The 20,858-nt window shown below is 38.7% G+C and overlaps 1 protein-coding gene across 2 annotated transcripts in view; it reads right to left on the reverse strand.

Annotated features, from left to right (window-relative positions):
• Positions 1 to 20,858, reverse strand: part of cblb (Cbl proto-oncogene B, E3 ubiquitin protein ligase) — a 194,427-nt gene that overhangs the window by 63,050 nt on the left and 110,519 nt on the right. For both annotated transcript variants that reach the window (XM_043701075.2, XM_043701074.2), the window contains exons 4-8: positions 11,561 to 11,682; positions 4,942 to 5,079; positions 4,677 to 4,764; positions 3,607 to 3,738; positions 1,292 to 1,468 (exon numbers count right to left, since the gene is read on the reverse strand). In XM_043701075.2, the coding sequence (XP_043557010.1) occupies positions 1,292 to 1,468; positions 3,607 to 3,738; positions 4,677 to 4,764; positions 4,942 to 5,079; positions 11,561 to 11,682 (657 nt within the window). The remainder of the gene's footprint in view (positions 1 to 1,291; positions 1,469 to 3,606; positions 3,739 to 4,676; positions 4,765 to 4,941; positions 5,080 to 11,560; positions 11,683 to 20,858) is intronic.

The following is a 20,858-nucleotide window of genomic DNA, read 5'->3' on the forward strand; positions in this document are numbered from 1 at the left end:
AAAGGTCAGAGTGTCATGCAAGTGATACGATATATTGAACAAACCTAGATTACTGTTAAGTCTTTCATCTTTTAGAATGAATTGCAGGTTGCAGGAAAAAAAGGTAACCATAAATGTGACTAAATTACATACCAATTTTAATATTGTGGTCATGTAAATTTTAACTGATCATTATCTGAGAAACTCATGTGATAATGGTCCTTTTTCAGACATTATTATTGACTCAGTCAGTCAATTCATCTTTTTTACCCAAAAGCTACAATTAACTGTGATTCTGTACAAATCTAACTAAATGAGCTTCAAAATTGAGGGAATAATGTTGTTCTTTTTATTGAGGTTCTCTATCAACAACTCTCTAGTTTGGTCCAAAGGAAATAGTTTGTTATGGGTAACCAGATTGAAAGAAATCCCAGTGAGAGATAGCAAAAATTTTGAAAGTTTAATGGCTTTCCCTAAAGTATAGGGACCATGGAATACAGTGAGGAAAAAGAAAATATCAGATAGAGCAAAGAGAGTACCGAAGCAGCAAAACGTCGCACCATTCAACGGGAGAACAAAACAAATATCTTCTTACAAATTTCTGAATTGAGAGACAGTAGCCCATGGTCATTAGAGTAATATCATGCAAGATTATGCAGGCTTTGCTAGTGGTAAGAGTAAGGCCAACTAAATCAGAAGGGAGGAGAGCAGAAACAAAGCACATGCAGCAGGCCTCAGGTGAGTGATGAAGTTAAATTAAGGAAGAGCCTAGTGTGGAGTGAATAAAATACCTGCATAGAAGAATGAAAGATAGGAATGAGGATCGATCATTTAGTCAAGAACATTACATGGCTATCATGTACTAAATTCTAATAGTATAGGTGTGTGCGTGCGTGCGGAGTCCAAAAATATAAACACCATAGGTTCTCCATGGCCAAAATATGAAAGACAATTTTTCATTTTCTTCTCTTCAACAGCCACATAATTGGGCACAATGGTGCCCAGATATCCACATTTCAAAAATTTGAGAGAATAAATCAGCAGATTAAAAACCAGTTTATTGGAATTATTACTACTTATAACCGCAATATTTGAGTAAAACTGAACGTATTTTAAAGTATAGCAGTAACTTACTGGGCAGCGAAGTCACTCGATTGGTTGACAACCTCTTATGACCACTTTTCAGCAGAAATCCACGACTGAAGTTATTTGTTAACGTCAATATATTTTAAAATCACATGTCCAACACATTAATATATGAAACAACTATTATTCAGAAAATCTGTTCCATTTTTGATCTTTTTTTACCTACCTTTCTAAATGAAGCGAGTTTGTTCATAATTAGTGACTCATCACGATCATCATCATCATCCAGACTGTCTAGGCAGAATTTGGCTCCATCATCTCTTGGATCAAAAGGATCGACAATAATTGGTTCGGTACCTTTGATTTCACAACGGCAAAATGGGCATCCCTGTCCATCAGATTCCTACGAAGAAAATAAATCACACATTACATAAAAGCAATGATAAGTCTATGTGTTTAGGTCATGATAAATCAGAGGGAGCGTTTCAGTATTTAGTGAAAACCTATTTTATCACAAAGATTAATGCAAATTCCAAGAGGCAAAATACCTGCCTGATCAATTTATTTTGTTTCTCCTTTGAAGCCTAAAGCATATTAATGGCAACAAATAAAAGATAAACAAAACTTCCAAATTTTGTACTAAGATTTTTCATTACATTTGACTATTAAACTGAATAAGATACACCGTGCGGAAATTACAAAGAGCATATACGACACTAAATGCACTTATACTGCACTTTCTTTTGGCTGCCACAAAATTCCCCAATGTGGGAGAATTTCTCTGTCTCATCCAAAAAAAAATGTCCCTCAACACAATGTTTCAGTTCATTCAAGAAGTTCAAGTAAGGAGGCAGCACTTGCTTTATCTTTGAATATGATTCTCAGATACTAAGGTTCAATGTTAGTCCTCTTGAATGTTATAAAATTAAATAAAGCTAATCAGAAGCAAATTCAACATCATCACTACTTGTGAATTTATAATTCGGAGATGCCGGTGTTGGACTGGGGTGTACAAAGTTAAAAATCACACAACACCAGGTTATAGTCCAACAGGTTTAATTGGAAGCACGCTAGCTTTCGGAGTGATGCTCCTTCATCACCTGATGAAGGAGTGTCGCTCCGAAAGCTAGTGTGCTTCCAATTAAACCTGTTAGACTATAACCTGGCGTTGTGTGATTTTTAACTTTGTGAATTTATAGACATTCCCCTCTCCACACAATAAAAAATACCAATGTTTACTTTACAGGTCAGAAATGTGGATGATTTAAAACAATGTGTCATATTATGGATAAAACAGTGTAAACTGATTCTTCAAAGGCCCAAAAAAGCTACCTTAGTAAGTCATTACAACTGGTACTGTGACAGAGGGAACAATGGTATGTCCATGGCATAAAACTACTAATGGCTTTCTTCCACAATTGAATGCAAACGTAAATGAGATTGGCATTTATTTACATGGTGCCAACAACGGTCATTCAAGGAATTTGATGCTCAGATTGATAAAAAGGCAGAATGGTTACTGACCAAAATTGTTTAAACAATGTCGAAGCCAAGTTATCTTTTGACAGGGAAGGACATCAAATCTTTAAGTATCACCTATGAATTAAGCTACTAAAAGGAGAATTATTCATGAGCAAGAATGAACAAAAGTACAGGCCTTAATACTTACAGGGAGAATGTGAAGGAGCATACAAGTGCAATAAATCTGTCAAAGTCAGAGATGTGGAGGTTGTGTTGAAGTTAACACAGGATCTCAGAATAACGGATAGTGAAGGAAGGTGGGAGGAAAGAAGCCAGAATTGACAGAGGGAAACCCAAATTCCAGGGGAAACACTCTTGTTCCTCTTGGCTCACAAAAAGAATGCTGTAAAAGGCACATGACCCCTTGAGCTTTTACTGCCAGCTTTCTAAAACACTCAACTCTTAGCAACAAATCAACAATACCTACTAACAACTTTTATCTAGTATAGGTATACTAAAACGTATTTGTTGCAAGGATGCATTTTAAAAAACATTGGTAAATGTTTAATATAGGATTATGGAATTTTACTTTGCAATAATTTGTTAACAAAATCTTAAGTCAATTTGGAAAGTTCAAGCACTCTACATTTAAATTAGAAACTTCAAAGACACTGGATTTCTTTGTGAACTAGAGTTAGATATAAATCTATTACTGTGAGAGATTACACTTCCCCACTTAAGTGAAAACATACATTTTAGTAGGACAGAGCTTCCTGTAGGTTATATTAGATTCTGTTTCCAATTTTCTTTGATTTTAAATACATCACATATTTTCTTTTGGCTGCCACAAAATTCCCCAGCTGTGGGAGAATTTCTCCGTCTCATCCAAAAAAAAAGTCCCTCAACACAATGTTTCAGTTCATTCAAGAAGTTCAAGTAAGGAGGCAGCAATTGCTTTATCTTTGAATATGATGCTCAGATACTTGGGTTCAATGTTAGTCCTCTTGAATGTTATAAAATTAAATGAAGAGGGCAGAAAATCTCTCTGAATCTATAAGAATTATGTACTCAGCCACATACCTGCCATGCTGTCAGGCAAGAAGTGCACATTAAGTGACCGCAGGGCTCAATCTTCACATCCTTATCATTTTCAGCGCAGATTTTACACAACTGAAATGTGGAGCCCATCTCACAATACAGCTCGTATTGTTCCTAGATTGAAAATTATATTTTACTCTTGATGTATTTGCAAAATAAATCAGTTAGCAACATCATCCACATAAGTTTTCAGAAACCAAAACAAAGACAAAAGATTGCCTTCTGGCCCTACTCCTCGGATCAGGCTGCTCTGTAACCAAAAGATAGAACAGGCGTGGCCTAGTGTCACATACAATCTGTCCTCCCTCCTTTAACTGTACAAAACCCTCTCTTGGAGTCTTCTGATAGGTATGAGCAAGTCCCTCAAGTTTGATTAAATTTTTTTTACATAAATGATGAAATAACAACATTAGAGTGATTCAGTTGAAATTAGTTGCTACCTGAATCAGTGCACGAATCTGGTACTGGGCACATGGAAATTGATCCACTAGCTTAATTAGCTACAGGCAACCATCACAATCGCAGCTTTAAAGGCAACTCGCCTTTCTGAAAGCTATCAGCCAGACAAGACAACAGCTGAGATTGTAAAGAAAGATCTGGGGTGAAGAAAGGTTAACAGTCTAACTATGACTTGCAAATGCAATGTAGGACAAGCACCTCTGGTGCTTCTGATTCCACTATAACAAAAAAAATTAAAATGTAGCAATCTTACAGTAGCACTGTCCAGCATTCTCTTTAAGGATTACTGGTTTACAGCCAAGTGCATTAGGAAACTGAAAACATTACATATGATACAAGCCACAGTTACTCACAAAACAAATTCTGTGATGCAGGCTTAAGGATGCCTATCATTACATGCAATCGGCCCACTAACAGTTTCAGGCAAATATGTTGGATGCCTATGTAGCAATCTTCATTAATATGACAAGGAGTATACTCTGCACAGAGTGAGAATCTGCAGTCTACCATTTTACAGGTGTTAAATTGAAATAGCAACATCTAATTTTCTAGACTGTAAAGACCTAAGCTAAATCCAGAATCAATTATCTTACCTGTGTGACCTTTATGTGGTCGTGAGGTGTTGGTTCACACAATCCAGTAAGGTCTGGATTGTAACTTCGTCCATCCGGGTATAAATAACTAAAACAAATGAAATATTCTTTACATATTTAGAACAATAAAAGCATTATCAAGGCATTCAAACAGATTTTGAACTCTATTGCTTCAATGTTAGTTTACCATTGATCAGAAGTCAGGGCTACAAGAAAGTATAATAAGAAACTTTATGAAGAAATCTTTGCTGTATGAAATACATACAATTCTTCTCGGCATCCATCTATTAAGGCTTGGAAGAGTGGTTTGTTGTGAGGTATAGTCTGCAAGATGTTTCCCTCATTTGTGACATAACCAATGGCCCACTGTCCAAGCCGAGTGCAGCTGAGTCTAAAGATGTAGCTGGAGCACAAACAGAAAAAAAAGTGTAAACTTCTTCTCCAAGTTATCAATTTTTAAAAAACTTCCACATGACAATTAAACTAGTAATCAAACATTCAAGTTAATCAACTACACAAAAAAGCTACACAAAACGATTAACCCTGATGTCCCATACCTTATGAAGTATATACCATTATTTTGAAATCTGACGGCCAAAACTGGAATTACTACTTCAGTAAATCAGCAACATGAAAATAATATGTATTAAAGGAATTAGACAAATCACAGTGGATAAATTTCTTCAAACTTAGCATTATTATTTCCAGCAACGTGATTACTTGAATGTCAAACAAAAAGGGATTCAGACCTTTTAATACAAGAATAGTACTCAAGTTTTTCAAAATTAAATATTCAGAAAATGTAGCTGGTAGACACAGATTTCAATTATTTGTATTTTATAAAATAATTTGACAGTTTTGACATGTAAAGTATCCAAATAAACTTCCAATAAGAATTAATCAACAGAAATCAGAGTAGTGTGAAATTACATTCAAATTACAGAACAATCCGATTAAATGAACAAGACAAAATCATGAAGATGTAATAAGGCACTTGAAGGTTCAGTATTGAGTTGTTGCAAGTGCATATTAGTTACACTTTTTATTTGCAGATAGTGTTGTGTGTTACATTGCTAATTAAATCTGTGACCTAAGGATGGATCTTAAAATATCAATGAAAACGACCAGATCTGTATCAACAACATAGCAACCGAAATGTAACAATGACTACAGTAGCAGACTTCAGGAGGGCATGTGCAGAGTGATAAAACAGGCAAACAAACAGCATCTCAAATTTAACGGTGGGAAGGGGTGATATATTCTGGTAGGAGAAATTAGTTCAGACAGTATCAAGAAACTGGTGCAATTTTGAAAATGTGTAATTACACCACGCCAACTGTAGTTTCCTTACAATCATCTTAAATCTGCTCATTACAACAGTGAGTACTGTGGCATATCCTAACAGCATGTAAGGTCATGACTATAGAAATGTAAGTCTTTATTTTTATCATTCAACGATAATCTTAGACAGAAAGCAAATTTGATTCTTCTTTCTTTCTTACTTGAAATAATACAAATTGAACAATTTCAAAAAAACAACACTGAAGATTTTTTTTCCCAAGAATGTCAATTCTATCAATGATCATTTATATTAAGCAACTGCATTAGATTTTTAGAAACATGGTCCACAGCACATGATGACTCAAGGCTGATCACAATAATGAAACATCTTGTACAAACATAGATATAGAAAAATGCAGAAGTTACTGTCCTGATAAGGAATACTACATTCATGACTGAAAGGTTGAATATTATAATTGTAAAGGTGAAGATTGAAATGGACAGGAGTAATGATGGTTGCAGTAAATCATTAACAGATAACTGTTACAGACCTGCAACTTAAAGTGAGAAAGGCAGCAAACATCTGTTTGTGCAAACAAAAAGGACAATAGATCATGGTAACCTGTTAATCGCAGAAGATTATACGTTCCTAAAGGTCAAATACAAAGTACAGGGACATAGAATCATAAAATTCCTAGTGTGGAAACAGGCCATTTGGCCCTACAAGGATATTCACACAGGCAGTGAAGAATTAATCTGGCAACACTGCACTTGTATGATTATTGCCAAAATAGAAATTAGAGTCTTCCATTAGTTAAAAAATTAGAAGTTGCAAATCTTATAGCTTCTAGAAACTCCGATTAGTGCTTTGTGGGATTATATCCATTGATATTCAGGAGACATTAAAAATTGATTTCTCAGAAGTGATACAATAGCAAACCAACAGCAGCCATTTTGACAGCAGAAAAGATTTGCAAGGATGTTCCAGAACTGGAAGGTTTGAGCTATACGGAGAGGGTGAATAGGCTGGGGACTATTTTTTCCCCTGGGGCATCAGAGACTGAGGGGTGAGTTAATGGTGCTTTATAAAATCATGAGGGTCTTGAATAGGGTCAATAGCGAAAGCCTTTTTCTAGGGTGGGGGAGTCCAAAACTAGAGGGTATAGGTTTAAGCTGATAGGGGAAAAATTTAAAAAGGACCTGAGGGGTAACCTTTTCAGGCAGAGGGTGGTGCATGTATGGAATGAGCTGCCAGAGGAAGTGGTAGAGGCTGGTACAATAACAATGTTTAAAAGGCATCTGAATGCGTATATGAATAGGAGAGGTTTAGAGGGGCATGGGTCAAATGCTGACAAATGGAATTTGTCAGATTGGGATGTCTGGTTGGTGTGCAAAATTTGAACCGACAGGTATGCTTGCATACTATATGACTCTATATGTTCACTTAAAATTACTACAATTGAAAATTTTGGAAGCCTCACCCGAGATGTGATGCAATTTAGAAGAAGTAACAAGACAAAGAAGTACTCAATAAATGTCAGGACATTAGGAAGCTCAGTGGAAGATATCGATCTTGGGATGCATGTCCACTCATCCTTGAAGGCAGCAGGACAAGTTTATAGGGTGGTTAAGAAAGCATATAGGGTGGTTAAGAAAGCATATAGGGTGGTTAAGAAGGGCAGTTGCAGTTATCTGTTCTGGCATGGATTATAACAGCAGGGAAATTAGGTTGGAGCATTTAAAGAAAATTCTGGTTTGACCAGAGGTGGAGTACTGTGTGCAGTTGTGATCACCAGACTATAGGAGGGTGAGAAACTAGAATACATTGCCTGGGATGGCAATAAAGGCCGAAACCTCACAACCTTTAAAAAGGAACATGGGTGAGCATTTGAAACATCATAATAATCAAGGTAATAGGCCAAATTCTGGAAAGTGGGATTAGTGTATATAGACCATATGTGCTGTGTGACTCTCCGTGAAGAGCAAAACAGCGCTTTAGATCTGAAACTTTAGCACAACATAATTTCTCTCTGCATGGATGCTGCTTGACTTGCTGAGTGTTTGTATTTTTATTTCAGATCTCCAATGTTTGCAGTATTTTGTTTTTGCTCATGTATATTATCTGGTTAGCTGATTGACAGCAGCAACACCAGTGATTCAGCAACTATTTTCAGCAGCATTAACACCATTCCGAAAGATTAACCATCCAAGGCTTCATTGAGCTAGCAGCACGACTGCCAAAGAATGCAAGGTTCCTCAAATATTGCACTGATAAAAGTATGCAGATTACTTGCACGACTGCATCTAAAACATATTGATTAATTGAATCACACTCAAGAACCTCTTACAAAAATGAAGAGCACAAGCAATCTTTTTTATTGTCATGTGCTTCCATTCTCACAGAGACAATTTCTACTCTCAAATTTGGGGGAAAAAAGTTAGAGTTATATTATTAGGTATGTAGTGTATCAGAAGCAGAAGATATGTGTCTCAGATCGACGAATATGGTATAGGAAAATAATACATAATACCATGATCTTGAATAATAAAATCAAGTCAATATGAAATTGTGTGGATTCTGTACATGTATAAACAATTTTTTTAAAATTAAAAACTATTAAACTCTAAAAAAAAAGTTACTGAATTAAAACAGAGAACGACAATTCTCATATGGATCACTTTGTTCCCTCGAGTTTAATTACAAAAAGAATAAAGGTAGCAAGTAGACTTAAAAGTCAACCCTATACTCTAACCAACGCACATTTTACAAAGGCATATTCATCTCTCAAGTACCAATACAATCAAACAGCTAAGTGATCTAAAGCACAATTAATTCTAAAATTAGTCCAATCATCAGGAAGGATTTCTAATTGTACAAAGTGCAGTCAACACAACTTCAAAAAGAAAAGCTACACAGATTTATAGTTGATCTGAACATTCCTTTGTTTCTATAAAATACTTCATAAATTAATCCTTTATCAGTACAAAGGATAATATGGATGAATTGTACTTTGCTCAAAAACTGCATGCATTCATGTAGAACTCCGCTAAAAAACTGCATGAATTTATGTAAAACTCCGTTATCTCACTTTTTAGATTAGAATCAATCAAAACACCATGGCATAGACAGAGAACACAGGGGGCCAACACCTTCAACATGTTGTCTAGCTATCACCATTGTTAACAGCTAACCCGAGAATGCAACTTTAAAAAAAAGGGTTTTGTGATTTACACATGAAAGAAGTGAAACCATCGCGGTATTCTAACAGATGAAAGGCTTAACAGACAATCAGTTTTTCAATGTATAATTTCAGTTACATCACACTGCAAATTTTTGCTATAAATTCTGTGTGTTAGGATTGGGGCCCTCCACAACCACCTGAAGAAGGAGCGTCGCTCCGAAAGCTAGTGTGCTTCCAATTAAACCTGTTGGACTATAACCTGGTGTTGTGTGATTTTTAACTTTGCTCTTATCAGAGCTTTTCAAAAATCTCTTGCCCATCCTTTCCTACAGGCCTAGATTCAAGCATAACATTTTCATGGATATGATCAGCACCTTATTATCATGCCAAAATTAACCATTTTTCATATGTAAGCAGCAACAGGATATTTGATTGTGAGGCATTTCAGATCCTCTTGGACCTGTCATCAAGCAGTATTGACGCACATGCTTCCTTGGCACAGAAGGACTATAACACATAGATCATGCAAAACTTGGGAGTATGGTTCAGAACTGAGATCGTCTCGATTCACTAACTTGAAAATGGCAATGTGCTTATGGTAGCATTCAATTTAAAAATAAATTGTCTTGATATCTATCGGTATATCTTGCTGTTGACTTCAGAAAGTGATGCAGTCAAACTATTTTCTGTGGTGGAATGATCCAGAAAGAAAGGGCAGAACTTTAAACTTACAGGTTTAATTTTTAGGAGTGAAATTAGGAAGCACTTTTCAACAAAGGTCAAAGAAACTCTAAAATGGCTACATTTGAGATGCTGGGTCACCTCAAATTTTTCCAAAAGGGAATTGATAAACTTTTATTAAATAATGATTTTTTAAAAATCACAGACTCAGGAGCCTCGCTTTTCCCCATATCGTTGCAAAGTCTCTTTTATACAAACATACATCAAAGCTGTTCATTGGTGCACTGAACGAATACCCAAAAACCCATCCAGATGTATACCAGTCTGTTTTACGAGTTAAATAATTTGAACCACATTGTATTGAAAACCAAACGGAGGGTAGTAATTACCTAGATTACTTAAAATATGAGTTATATTGCTTACCCTTACTAAACTGTTAAAAGGAGTAAGTGAGGACTGCAGATGCTGGAGATCAGAGCTGAAAAATGTGTTGCTGGAAAAGCGCAGCAGGTCAGGCAGCATCAAAGGAGCAGGAGAATATTCGTTTCGGGCATAAGCCCTTCTTCAGGAATCCTGAAGAAGGGCTTATGCCCGAAACGTCAATTCTCCTGCTCCTTTGATGCGACCTGACCTGCTGCGCTTTTCCAGCAACACATTTTTAAACTGTTAAGAGTTCAACCCACTTGGCATCAAACATGAAAGTTAAGAGTTACTTTAAAATGTGTAGAGCTAAGAGATAAATGAATACAGTGTGAACATAGCAAAATTCTGAAGAAAGTTTTCTAAACACAAACACCTCAGTTGGGCCCTGGAATTATACTACATGAATGCAAGAGGAAATTGATGTAGTGTTCACAGGCCATACTTGGTCAGACAAGTTAAATTGAAGCCAATAATTCTGACATTTCAGCAAAGTAAGTTTACCAAATAAAATTCTTATTATGGCCTGGCTTATTTTTCAGAAACAGGGCAAAATTAGCCAAAGGCAATCTAAACAGCATGTAAGACCAAAATAAACAGCCAGGTGCAAAGAAAAGCATTGAATGCCAGAATATCACAAGTCTTCCAAATTGCAACACCAGGTGTATAACTGCTTAGCATATGCACCACAAAGCAATATGAAATACATACCTTATATAAAACAAAAGAACAGCTGAAAATTTTAAATTTTGTACAATTCCAGTTAACATGATAGATGGAGAAATTATCCAATCAATATATTTTCGTAAATAATACAAGAATCAACTTCTTATAATCATTTGAAGGTAGCAACACATTTAATTGTGCAGACTTTTATAAAGTTATGTTCATTCATAAGAATTCAGGAAAAAGGCAATTTATCCCATTAAATTTTAGAGTAGTGGAATAGTAATCAAGAGATTGAGACACCAAATTCAACAGTGGTAAATTGTGAAATTTAATTCAACAAATCTGGTCATTTTTAAGCTGGCATTAGAAAAATGGCCCACATTTCAAGCCTACAATTCAAAAACAAAACAGCTTAAGAGTAAAAATAAACTTGATGCAAGGATCTGATCTACAAATACAGGACTTGGATAGCTACATGGAACAAATAACAGCCTTTCCAACTCAGTTGTGGGTCAGAAGGAGCAGCTGTTTAATCCCTGATACATCAAATTAGCAAGCCCACCCAAAAAATATAACTTCCTTTGATACGCTCCTTGATCCACAATCCCTAATCGAAAACTCTGCTTAATATCAAATCTGTTTGGTTCTGACCTGCCAGGTTTGTTGATGTATTTTTGGAGCCGAGCCTTCACTTCATCGTAGGTGAGAAAAGCCATGTAGCCAGGGTGTGTCACCGCCAAGAAATTCCAATTCCGTAAGATAGAGGTCCAAGGCTAACAATGAAAAAAAGTTAACTTGTTCCCATGAATATACAAGCAAATGATTTGGCTTTTAGAGAAAGTAGAGAAAAAAAGACTAAATAAACACTACATTTTTAACAGGTACCAACCTCTAAACTATTGGAAATCTACTGTAAATAAATCAAAGGAGGATGGTGCAGTGTAGCTGTCAATTTCTTGCAACGTTGTATTCTGTCAGCAATAGCGAGGGTGCCCAAAGGTCATTTTTGTCACTTAAATGACCAATTATGAGCACCTTCCAGCCATTGGCAGTATATTAGCAGCTGGTGACATCTTACACTTCAAGAAATCACCGAGTTAAACTTGACAGCATCCCTACTGGGTCAGTTCAGGAGCAGTGTGGCCTTCTTAATAATGCATCAAATGTTGGAAGGTACCTCCAGTGGCACTGGTCACTCTGGACAACACCAGCACCCCTTCAACAATCACCCTGCACATAAAATTACTTGACAATTTAGCAGATGGTCGAGGACAGCCTCATCTCAGTTTTCTAACCTGACAACAAACACTAAAGCCAATCATTCATGATAATTCGGAATTTGTGTGTCCCTGTGCAATAACAAGAAAAAAAAATTACATCTCTGTTCAGTCAAATAAAACACTTCATAACGTTTTAAACAAAGTTCTCAAATCTTCCACTGGACAAAGCTCAAATATTTAAATTTCTCCACTTAACTATTGTTTCTCAATCCTGGCTGTGTCCTAATACAATTCCCAAAATTTTAGTGTGCTTTCTATAATTGGATATGCAAAACCACATTCATTATACTAAGGAATAATTTGGGCAAATGTATCATATAAGCATGTACTCTGTTTCACTACGTCACTATTTAGGGAACCCAGTTAGAATCTAATTAGGAACAACTAAATTTTGATTGCAAAGTTAATTGTCCTTACTTTTTATTTTGTTTTGCCTCCTCCGCACCATATTCCTCTATTACCTTTTCAAAATTCATTTGTGGAATCTGGGCATTGCTGGCTGACTAGCACTTTTTGCCTGTCCTCAGATGTCCTTGAGAAGATGGTGGTGAGCTGCCTTCTTGAACCACTGTGGTCCATGTGCTGTAGGTGGACCCATAATGCCCTTAGGGAGGAAATTCTAGAATTTTGATCCAGCAGTGAAGGAACTGTGATAGATTTCCATGTCAGGATGGTGAACGGCTTGGAGGGGAACTTACAGCTGTCAGTGTTCCCATGTATCGACTGCCTTCTAAATGGAAGTGTTGTGGGTCTGGAAGGTGCAATTTAAGGATTCTCAGCGAATTTCTGCAGTGCATGCTGTGGATAGTACACTCTGCGGCTACTGCGCATCAGTGGCGAAGGAAATGAATGTTTGTGGATGTGGTGCCAATCAAGCGGCCTACTTTGTCCTGGTGGTGTCACGTTTCTTGAGTTTTGTTGGAACTGCACTCATCCAGGCAAGTTGGGAGTATTGCATCACACTCCTAACTTGTGCCTTGTAGATGATGGAAAGGCTTTGCCGAGTCTGGAGTGTGTTACAATATTCCTAGCCTCTGTCCTGCCCTCGTTGCCAATATTTATGTGGCAAGTCCAATTGAGTTTGTCACAATGCTGGTCTGGTACAAGTTTACTTTGTCCTTGAGGTTTTTTTTCCAAGAGAAGGGGTAATTAGCCAGGCTCCATTGAGCCTGAAGCTTGAATGGTTCATTGGGGCCTTGTTGTTTACTCTAACAGATAGTGCTGCAGGCCTGCAGCACTGAAAGGTCTTTTGGAAACTGGTATAGTCAAGGAGGCATGGCCAACTCTCTGGGAGTTGAGTAGAGTAAGAGTCACAGGGGAAACTGGAAGCCTTCTCCCTGTCTTTCTGCCATTATGATTTTGAAATGTAAGCTGCCTGTGCCATTGTTTGTGTTTGTGCTGAGGGATGTGTGTATTGGAACTGTTGCAAGTATTTTCGGAACAGCATCATTAAGTGAGATTTAGATAGGATAAGTTAATCTGGTATTCTGTTTTCTGTTCTTTGGGTTTCGTTCCATAATTTTGTAAATAAATTTTGTTTGCTTAAAACCTGGCAGTCAACCCAGTTAATTTACTCTGGGAATATCCACAAATGCGGAGAGATGATGATGTGAAGGAATTTAAGCAAGACAAATATTTTAAGTTCAACGTCAAGAAAAACGTAGAAAGGCATGGAGGACTTGACATTGTCACAGGTCACTGAGGGTGGGGTGATCTGTAAGTGTGATTTTTATGCAAGCACAGGGCGGCATGGTGGCTCACAGCACCAGGATCCCAGGTTGGATTCCAGCCTTGGGTGCCTGTCTGTCTGTGTAGAGTTTGCACATTCTCCGTGTCTGCGTGGGTTTCCTCTGGGTGCTCTGGTTTCCTCCTACAGTCCAAAGATGTGCACGTCAGGTGAATTGGCCATGCTAAATTGCCCATAGTGTTAGGTGCATTAGTTAGAGGGAAATGGGTCTGGGTGGGTTACTCTTCGGAGGGTCGGTGTGAACCTGTTGGGCCGAAGGGCCTGTTTCCAAACTGTAGGGAATCTAATCTAATCTATATACCTAATTAAACAAATAGCAAAGTACCAGTCTGGGTTACCTGTTAAATATGTTTTGATGTCCATAACATATTGGGAGCTCTTTGCAGGATCTAAACAACAGGTGGTAGGTGGTAGTGTCTTTTATTTTGGGTGTTGATTTGGTTGGTTTACACAGCGCTCGGATAGAAATGGCTCTTTCAGTCACCAAGGTGTGTCTGGAGGCAGAAGAAGTGACCTTGGGGGTTTTACACAAGGCAAATAAGACCAAGCTGCCGGAATTATTAAATAAGCTGGGGTCGAATTTACCTCCTAATGTGAGGAAAGAGGAGATGATTTCAGTAGTAGCTCAATATTTAAATTTGCTGGAAACACAATCAGGATCTGTACAGATGGCAAAAATTCAATGGCAAATGACGCAGCTTGAGTTAGAGGTGAGAAAGAAAGGGCAGCATAAATGGAACAGTTTGAGTTATGATTAAAGTCAGAAGCCAGAGGGAAAGAACAAAGGGCTCTAGCAGAAGAGAAAGAAAAAGAGAGAGTTTGAACTTCAGAACATAGAACATAGAAAAGTACAGTGCAGTACAGGCCCTTTGGCCCTCGCTGTTGCACCGATCCAAGCCCACCTAACCTATACTAGCCCACTGTCCTCCATATGCCTATCCAATGCCCGTTTAAATGCCCATAAAGAGGGAGAGTCTACCACTGCTACTGGCAGGGCATTCCATGAACTCACGACTCGCTGAGTAAAGAATCTACCCCTAACATCTGTCCTATACCTACCACCCCTTAATTTAAAGCTATGCCCCCTCGTAATAGCTGACTCCATACGTGGAAAAAGGTTCTCATGGTCAACCCCATCTAAACCCCTAATCATCTTGTACACCTCTATCAAGTCACCCCTAAACCTTCTTTTCTGTAATGAAAACAGCCCCAAGTGCCTCAGCCTTTCCTCATACGATCTTCCTACCATACCAGGCAACATCCTGGTAAACCTCCTCTGCACCGTTCCAGTGCCTCCACATCCTTCCTGTAGTATGGCGACCAAAACTGCACACAATACTCCAGATGCAGCCGCACCAGAGTCTTATACAACTGCAACATGACCTCAGGGCTCCGGAACTCAATTCCTCCACCAATAAAAGCCAGTACGCCATATGCCTTCTTCACCGCACTATTTACCTGGGTGGCAACTTCCAGAGATCTGTGTACATGGACACCAAGATCCCTCTGCTCATCCACACTACCAAGTATCCGACCATTAGCCCAGTACCCCATCTTTTTGTTACTCTTACCAAAGTGAATGACCTCACACTTACCTACATTGAACTCCATTTGCGACCTTTCTGCCCAGTTCTGCAACTTATCTATATTCCGCTGTAACCTGACACATCCTTCCTCACTGTCAACAACTCCACCGACTTTCGTATCATCCGCAAACTTGCTCACCCAACCTTCTCGCCCCTCCTCCAGGTCATTTATAAAAATGACAAACAGCAATGGTCCCAAAACAGATCCTTGCGGAACACCGCTAGTAACTGCACTCCAAGATGAACCTTTACCATCAACTACTATCCTCTGGTTTCTTCCAGCCAGCCAATTCCTAATCCAAACCTCCAACTCACCCTCAATGCCATACCTCCGTATTTTTTGCAATAAGAAAATGACACTTAAAAAGGGTCAGCATAAAAGACTGGAGATGAAGGCTGAAGGTAGGCTTAGTGAGGATGAGCAAGTCCCTGGTACTCACAAGCCTGGTGAGAAATGGTTTAAGTATGTTCAAGTATTGTCTAAATTTGATGAGAAGGATATGGAAGACTTTTTCATCTCATTTGAAAAAGTGGCTCAACAACTGCAGTAGCCAGTGACCAGGTGGGTTTTGTTGATCCAAACCAAATTTGTAGGTAGGGCTGGTGAGGTATTTGCATCACTATCAGAGGAGGTATTTGGGGCATATGAGGAGGTGAAGAAAGCCATCCTAAGTGCATATGAGCTTGTGCAAGAAGTTAAAATGGCAAGGTTACCAGCTGAAATTGCTGACGATTATGAGTTGGTTCATAAATCAAAGTTTGGCTTCCAAAATCAATTTCAATCCGTGAGGGATAGAAGTTGGGGAAAAGAGAAATCCTCTTGGGGAAAAGAGAAATCCTCGTGTAGAAAGGGAAAGGTAGATCTCGGTGAAGATCATAAGGAGAATTTATCACAGGGTAAAAAGTAGGGGACTAAGAAGTTAAAAAGCTCCAGTGATTTTATTGCAATGAAGTAGACTACATGAAATCAGAGTGTTGGTGGGCTGGAAAAGCACAGGAAAGCCAGACGTGGGAAAGCAGGATAAGCCTGGATAAGCCTAGTAAAACAAAGCACAGTGGAAACTAGAAAGCTGCATCAGAGTGTATAAGCTGATCAGAGGTTGGTTAAGGAGGAGAAGGGCCTGTGCCCGAAACGTCGAATCTCCTGTTCCCTGGATGCTGCCTGACCTGCTGTGCCGTTCCAGCAATAAAGTTTCAACGTTAAGGAGGAAGTGTCAGATCTGCTTAAAAAATATACCTACAAAGGTAAAGTTGATTCACATAGGCCAGGAGTAGCAGGTAAAGATGTTGCAATCTTAAGGGACACAGAATCCTCTCAGTCTGTGATCTGAAGGGTGAGATGATATGTACTCCTGAAGGATTATTGCCAGAAAAGGAACTGGTAACAGGAATTGATGGCAAGACAAAAGCACACAGTTATGTAAAGTGAGGCTACAGTGTTCAGAAAAGAGCGGAGAATTTGTGGTTGGAGTACTGGACAAACTTTCAGGTCCAGGAATACAATTTGTCCCTGCGAATGATGTAGCTGATTCATCGGCAGGCATGCTGCCCTACTGTAGCTGAAAAGTTCGTGGAGACTCAAGCAAGTGAAGCATTGCAGGAGTCTTATTTGAGAATCTTCCCTGATTGTGTAGTAACAAGGTCACAGAGTCACCAGTTGAAGGAGGAGAGATCAAAGGGTACAGATAAGGAAGCTGAAGTAGCTTTAGCAGAGACTGTATTCGATCAGTTAGTTGGGACAAACCAAGAGCAAATAAATGTTCATGCAAATATCTTTACCTCTGCAAAACTCATTGAGTTACAGCAGAAAGCTGAAAATTAGAAACAGTTATATCAAAAGGCATATGCAGAAAAAGAGCCTGAATGTATCCCTGTGTGTTATTATCTGAAAAATTATGTCTGAACGAGGGAATGGAGACCATCACATATTCAAACAGAGGAGATATTATATTGCCAGTGGAGTATAAAAAGGTGGTGTTGCGACTGGCACATGAGGTCATTTAGGAGTGAGGCTAAAATACAAAGACATTTTTACTGGCCTGGACTGCACAAGGACGTAGTTGAATTTTGCCAGGCATGTCATACATGTCAGGTAATTGGAAAGCGACAGGCAGTAATAAAACCTGCACCTTTAATACGTATTCTAGCATTTGCAAGACCATTTACAAGAGTCGTAATTGATTATGCAGGTCCCCTACCCTAAACAAAAAGTGGGAATGAGTACTTGTTAAAATTAGTGGATATATCGATGAGATTTCCAGAGGTCATTCCATTACGCAATACCACAGCTAAAAGAATTGTAGAGGAATCACTCAAATATTTCACTAGATATGGACTAACAATAGACATATAGCCAGGTCAAGGGTCAAATTTCACATCCAAACTATTCAAGGAAGTTTAGATTAGATTAGATTCCCTACAGTGTGGAAACAAGCCCTTCGGCCCAACCAGTCCACACCGACCCTCCGAAGAGTAACCCACCCAGACCCCTTTCCCTCTGACTAATGCACCTAACACAATGGGCAATTTAGCATGGCCAATTCACCTGACCTGCACATTTTTGGACTGTGGGAGGAAACCGGAGCACCCGGAGGAAACCCACGCAGACACGGCGAGAACATGCAAACTCCACACAGACCGTCACCTGAGGAATCGAACCTGTGATCCTGGTGCTGTGAGGCTGCAGTGCTAATCACTGAGCCGCCATGCCGCCCTATTATGGACAGCTTAGGCATAAAACAATTCAAATCTACTGTGTACCATCCAGAATTGCAGGGAGCACTAGAAAGATGGCATCAAACACTAAAGACCATGTTGAGGATTTTTAGTCAGAATTATACAGATGATTGGGATAAGGTAATTGCATTTGTACTTTTTGCGATCAGGGATGCACCAAATGAATTGACCAAATTCAGTCCATTTGAATTAGTTTTTGGGGATGAAGTGAGAGGACCATAAAAATTGATTAAGGAGAAATTAGTAAGTCAGAATTCAGAGACCACACATTTGGATTATGTGTCAAATTTTAGAGAATAATTAAATAGAGCTGGGGAACTCGCTAGAGAGCATTTAAAAGTACTACAGCATGCACTGAAACAGGAAGCGGATAAGAAATAAAAAATTCGCAATTTTGCTATCGGGGTTAAGGTATTAATGTTACTTCCGGGATAGGGTGAACCTTTAAAAGCAAGGTTTAGTGGTCCTTATCAAGTTGAAAGGAGATTGAGGGAGATGAACTACTTGATAGGGACTCCAGACAGGAAGAAATCTCTCAGAGTGTGTCATGTGAATACGCTAAAAAGGTATTTTGATTGGGAAGGAAAGCAACAGGAGAAGGTGTTAATGATTACAGCACAGAAGGAAGTACCAAGTTCAGAGGATTCTGAATCGGACATTCCACAAATTAAATTGGACAATGATGAAGTTGTCAAAAATTGGGATAAATTAAGTTATCTTCCTGAGAAAAGCTGAAATGACCTGAAACAGTTATTACTATCACATGGGGAGATATGTGGAAATAAACTGGGAAGTACTAACCTAATTGCGCATGATTTAGATATAGAAGATGCTGTTCCGATTAAGCAACATCCTTATAGGCATAACACTCTACAGATGGCACAGGTTCAGAAGGAGATAGAACGCAAGCTCCAAGATGGCAAAATCAAATTGAGTTACAATGACCGGAGCTCACCCATAGTCATGGTGCCAAAGCCAAATGGTACTCGATGGTTGTGTGGGGACTATCGCAAAGTCAATGCAGTTACAAAGACTGATGCATATCCAATTCCACGGTTGGACGACTATGTTGAAAAGGTGGGACAGGCAACTTACATTTCTAAGTTGGACTTGCTCAGAGGCTACTGGCAGGTACTTCTGTCGGAAAGAGCAAAGGCAATTTCAGCTTTCGTAACGCCAAATGGACTGTATCAGTTTAAAGCTATGGCATTTGTTATGAATTTCAGAAACTAACTAAGAAGGTCATTGCTGGATTACCCAACTGTATGGTGTATATTGATGACCTGGTGATTTTTAGTCACTCATAAAAGGAACATTTACAGCATTTATCGGACTGGTTTGATCGACTTTGGAAGGCAGGCTTGGTGGTGAACCGAGCTAAAAGTGAATTTGCCAAAGCCCAAGTCACCTTCGTGGGCCATGCTATTGGACATCAACAAATGGTCCCATGGGATGCAAAAACGAAAGTAATTGGGGCACTTCCCACACCATCGACAAAAAAAGCTGTTCTGTAGTTCCTGGGATTGAGTGGATTTTATCGAACATTTGTGCCGAATTTTAGCTGTGTGGCAGCTCCACTCACTGAATTGTTGAAGAAAGGCAAGATGTTTCAGTGGACAGCGGACTGTCAGAAAGCATTTGACAGCCTGAAAACTGTGTTAACCATTGCCCCAGTATTAGCCACACCTGATTACACAAAGCCTTTCAATATCGAAATGTGACTTTTCTATTTTAGGGTGTTGAAAAATGAAGCCACCTTTAGATATCAATGGTACCTTTTTTCTAAAAAAAGGGGAAGGTGTCACAATGTTGGTCTGGTAAAAGGTTGCTTTGCCCTTGAATTTTTTCAGAGAAGGAGTAATTGTGTCTGACTCCATTGTGTCTGAAGTTTGAATGGTTCATTGGGGCCTTGTTGTTTACCCTAATAGATAGTGCTTCAGGCCAAAAGCTTGAAAGGTCTTTTGGAAACTGGTATAGTCAAGAAGACATGTCCAATTCTCTAGTTGGGCAGTTAATTCAGTTCAGGAGTGAGCTGAGTCAGAGTCACAGCCTTCTGCCATTATGATTTTGAACTGTAAATTGCCTGTGCCATTGTTTACTGTTTGTGCGGAGAGATGTGTGTATTGGGACTATTGCGAGTATTTTCAGAACAGCTTCATTAAGTCGGGTTTAGATAGGTTAAGTTCTGTTTTCTGTCCTTTGGGTTTCATTCTGCAATTTTGTAAATAAGTTTTGTTTGTTTATAACCTGGCAGTAGACCCAGCTAATTTAATCCGGGATTATCTAATATACAGCTAGCTAAATAAATAGCAAAATTACGGTCTGGGCTACCAACGTAAAAATGTTTGGAGGGGTCTGGCCTAGTCCTCCACAAGTTTCTGATCAATAGTAACCGTCAGGAAGTCGATAATGGGGGATTCAGTGATGATAACACCATTGAATATCAAGGAGCTGTGGTTAGATTGTTTTTTAATAGTGATGGTCATTGCCTGGCATTTGTATGGCATAGATGTTACTTGCCACCTGTCAGCGCAATACTAGATACTGTATAGATCTTTTTGTCTTTGAACTTGGACTGCTTCAGTAACTAAGGAGTTGTG

The sequence above is a fragment of the Chiloscyllium plagiosum genome, unplaced genomic scaffold (genome assembly GCF_037043375.1).
Source record: "Chiloscyllium plagiosum isolate Xiang-an unplaced genomic scaffold, Cpla_swu_hap1 HiC_scaffold_12, whole genome shotgun sequence".
NCBI lineage: Eukaryota > Metazoa > Chordata > Chondrichthyes > Orectolobiformes > Hemiscylliidae > Chiloscyllium > Chiloscyllium plagiosum.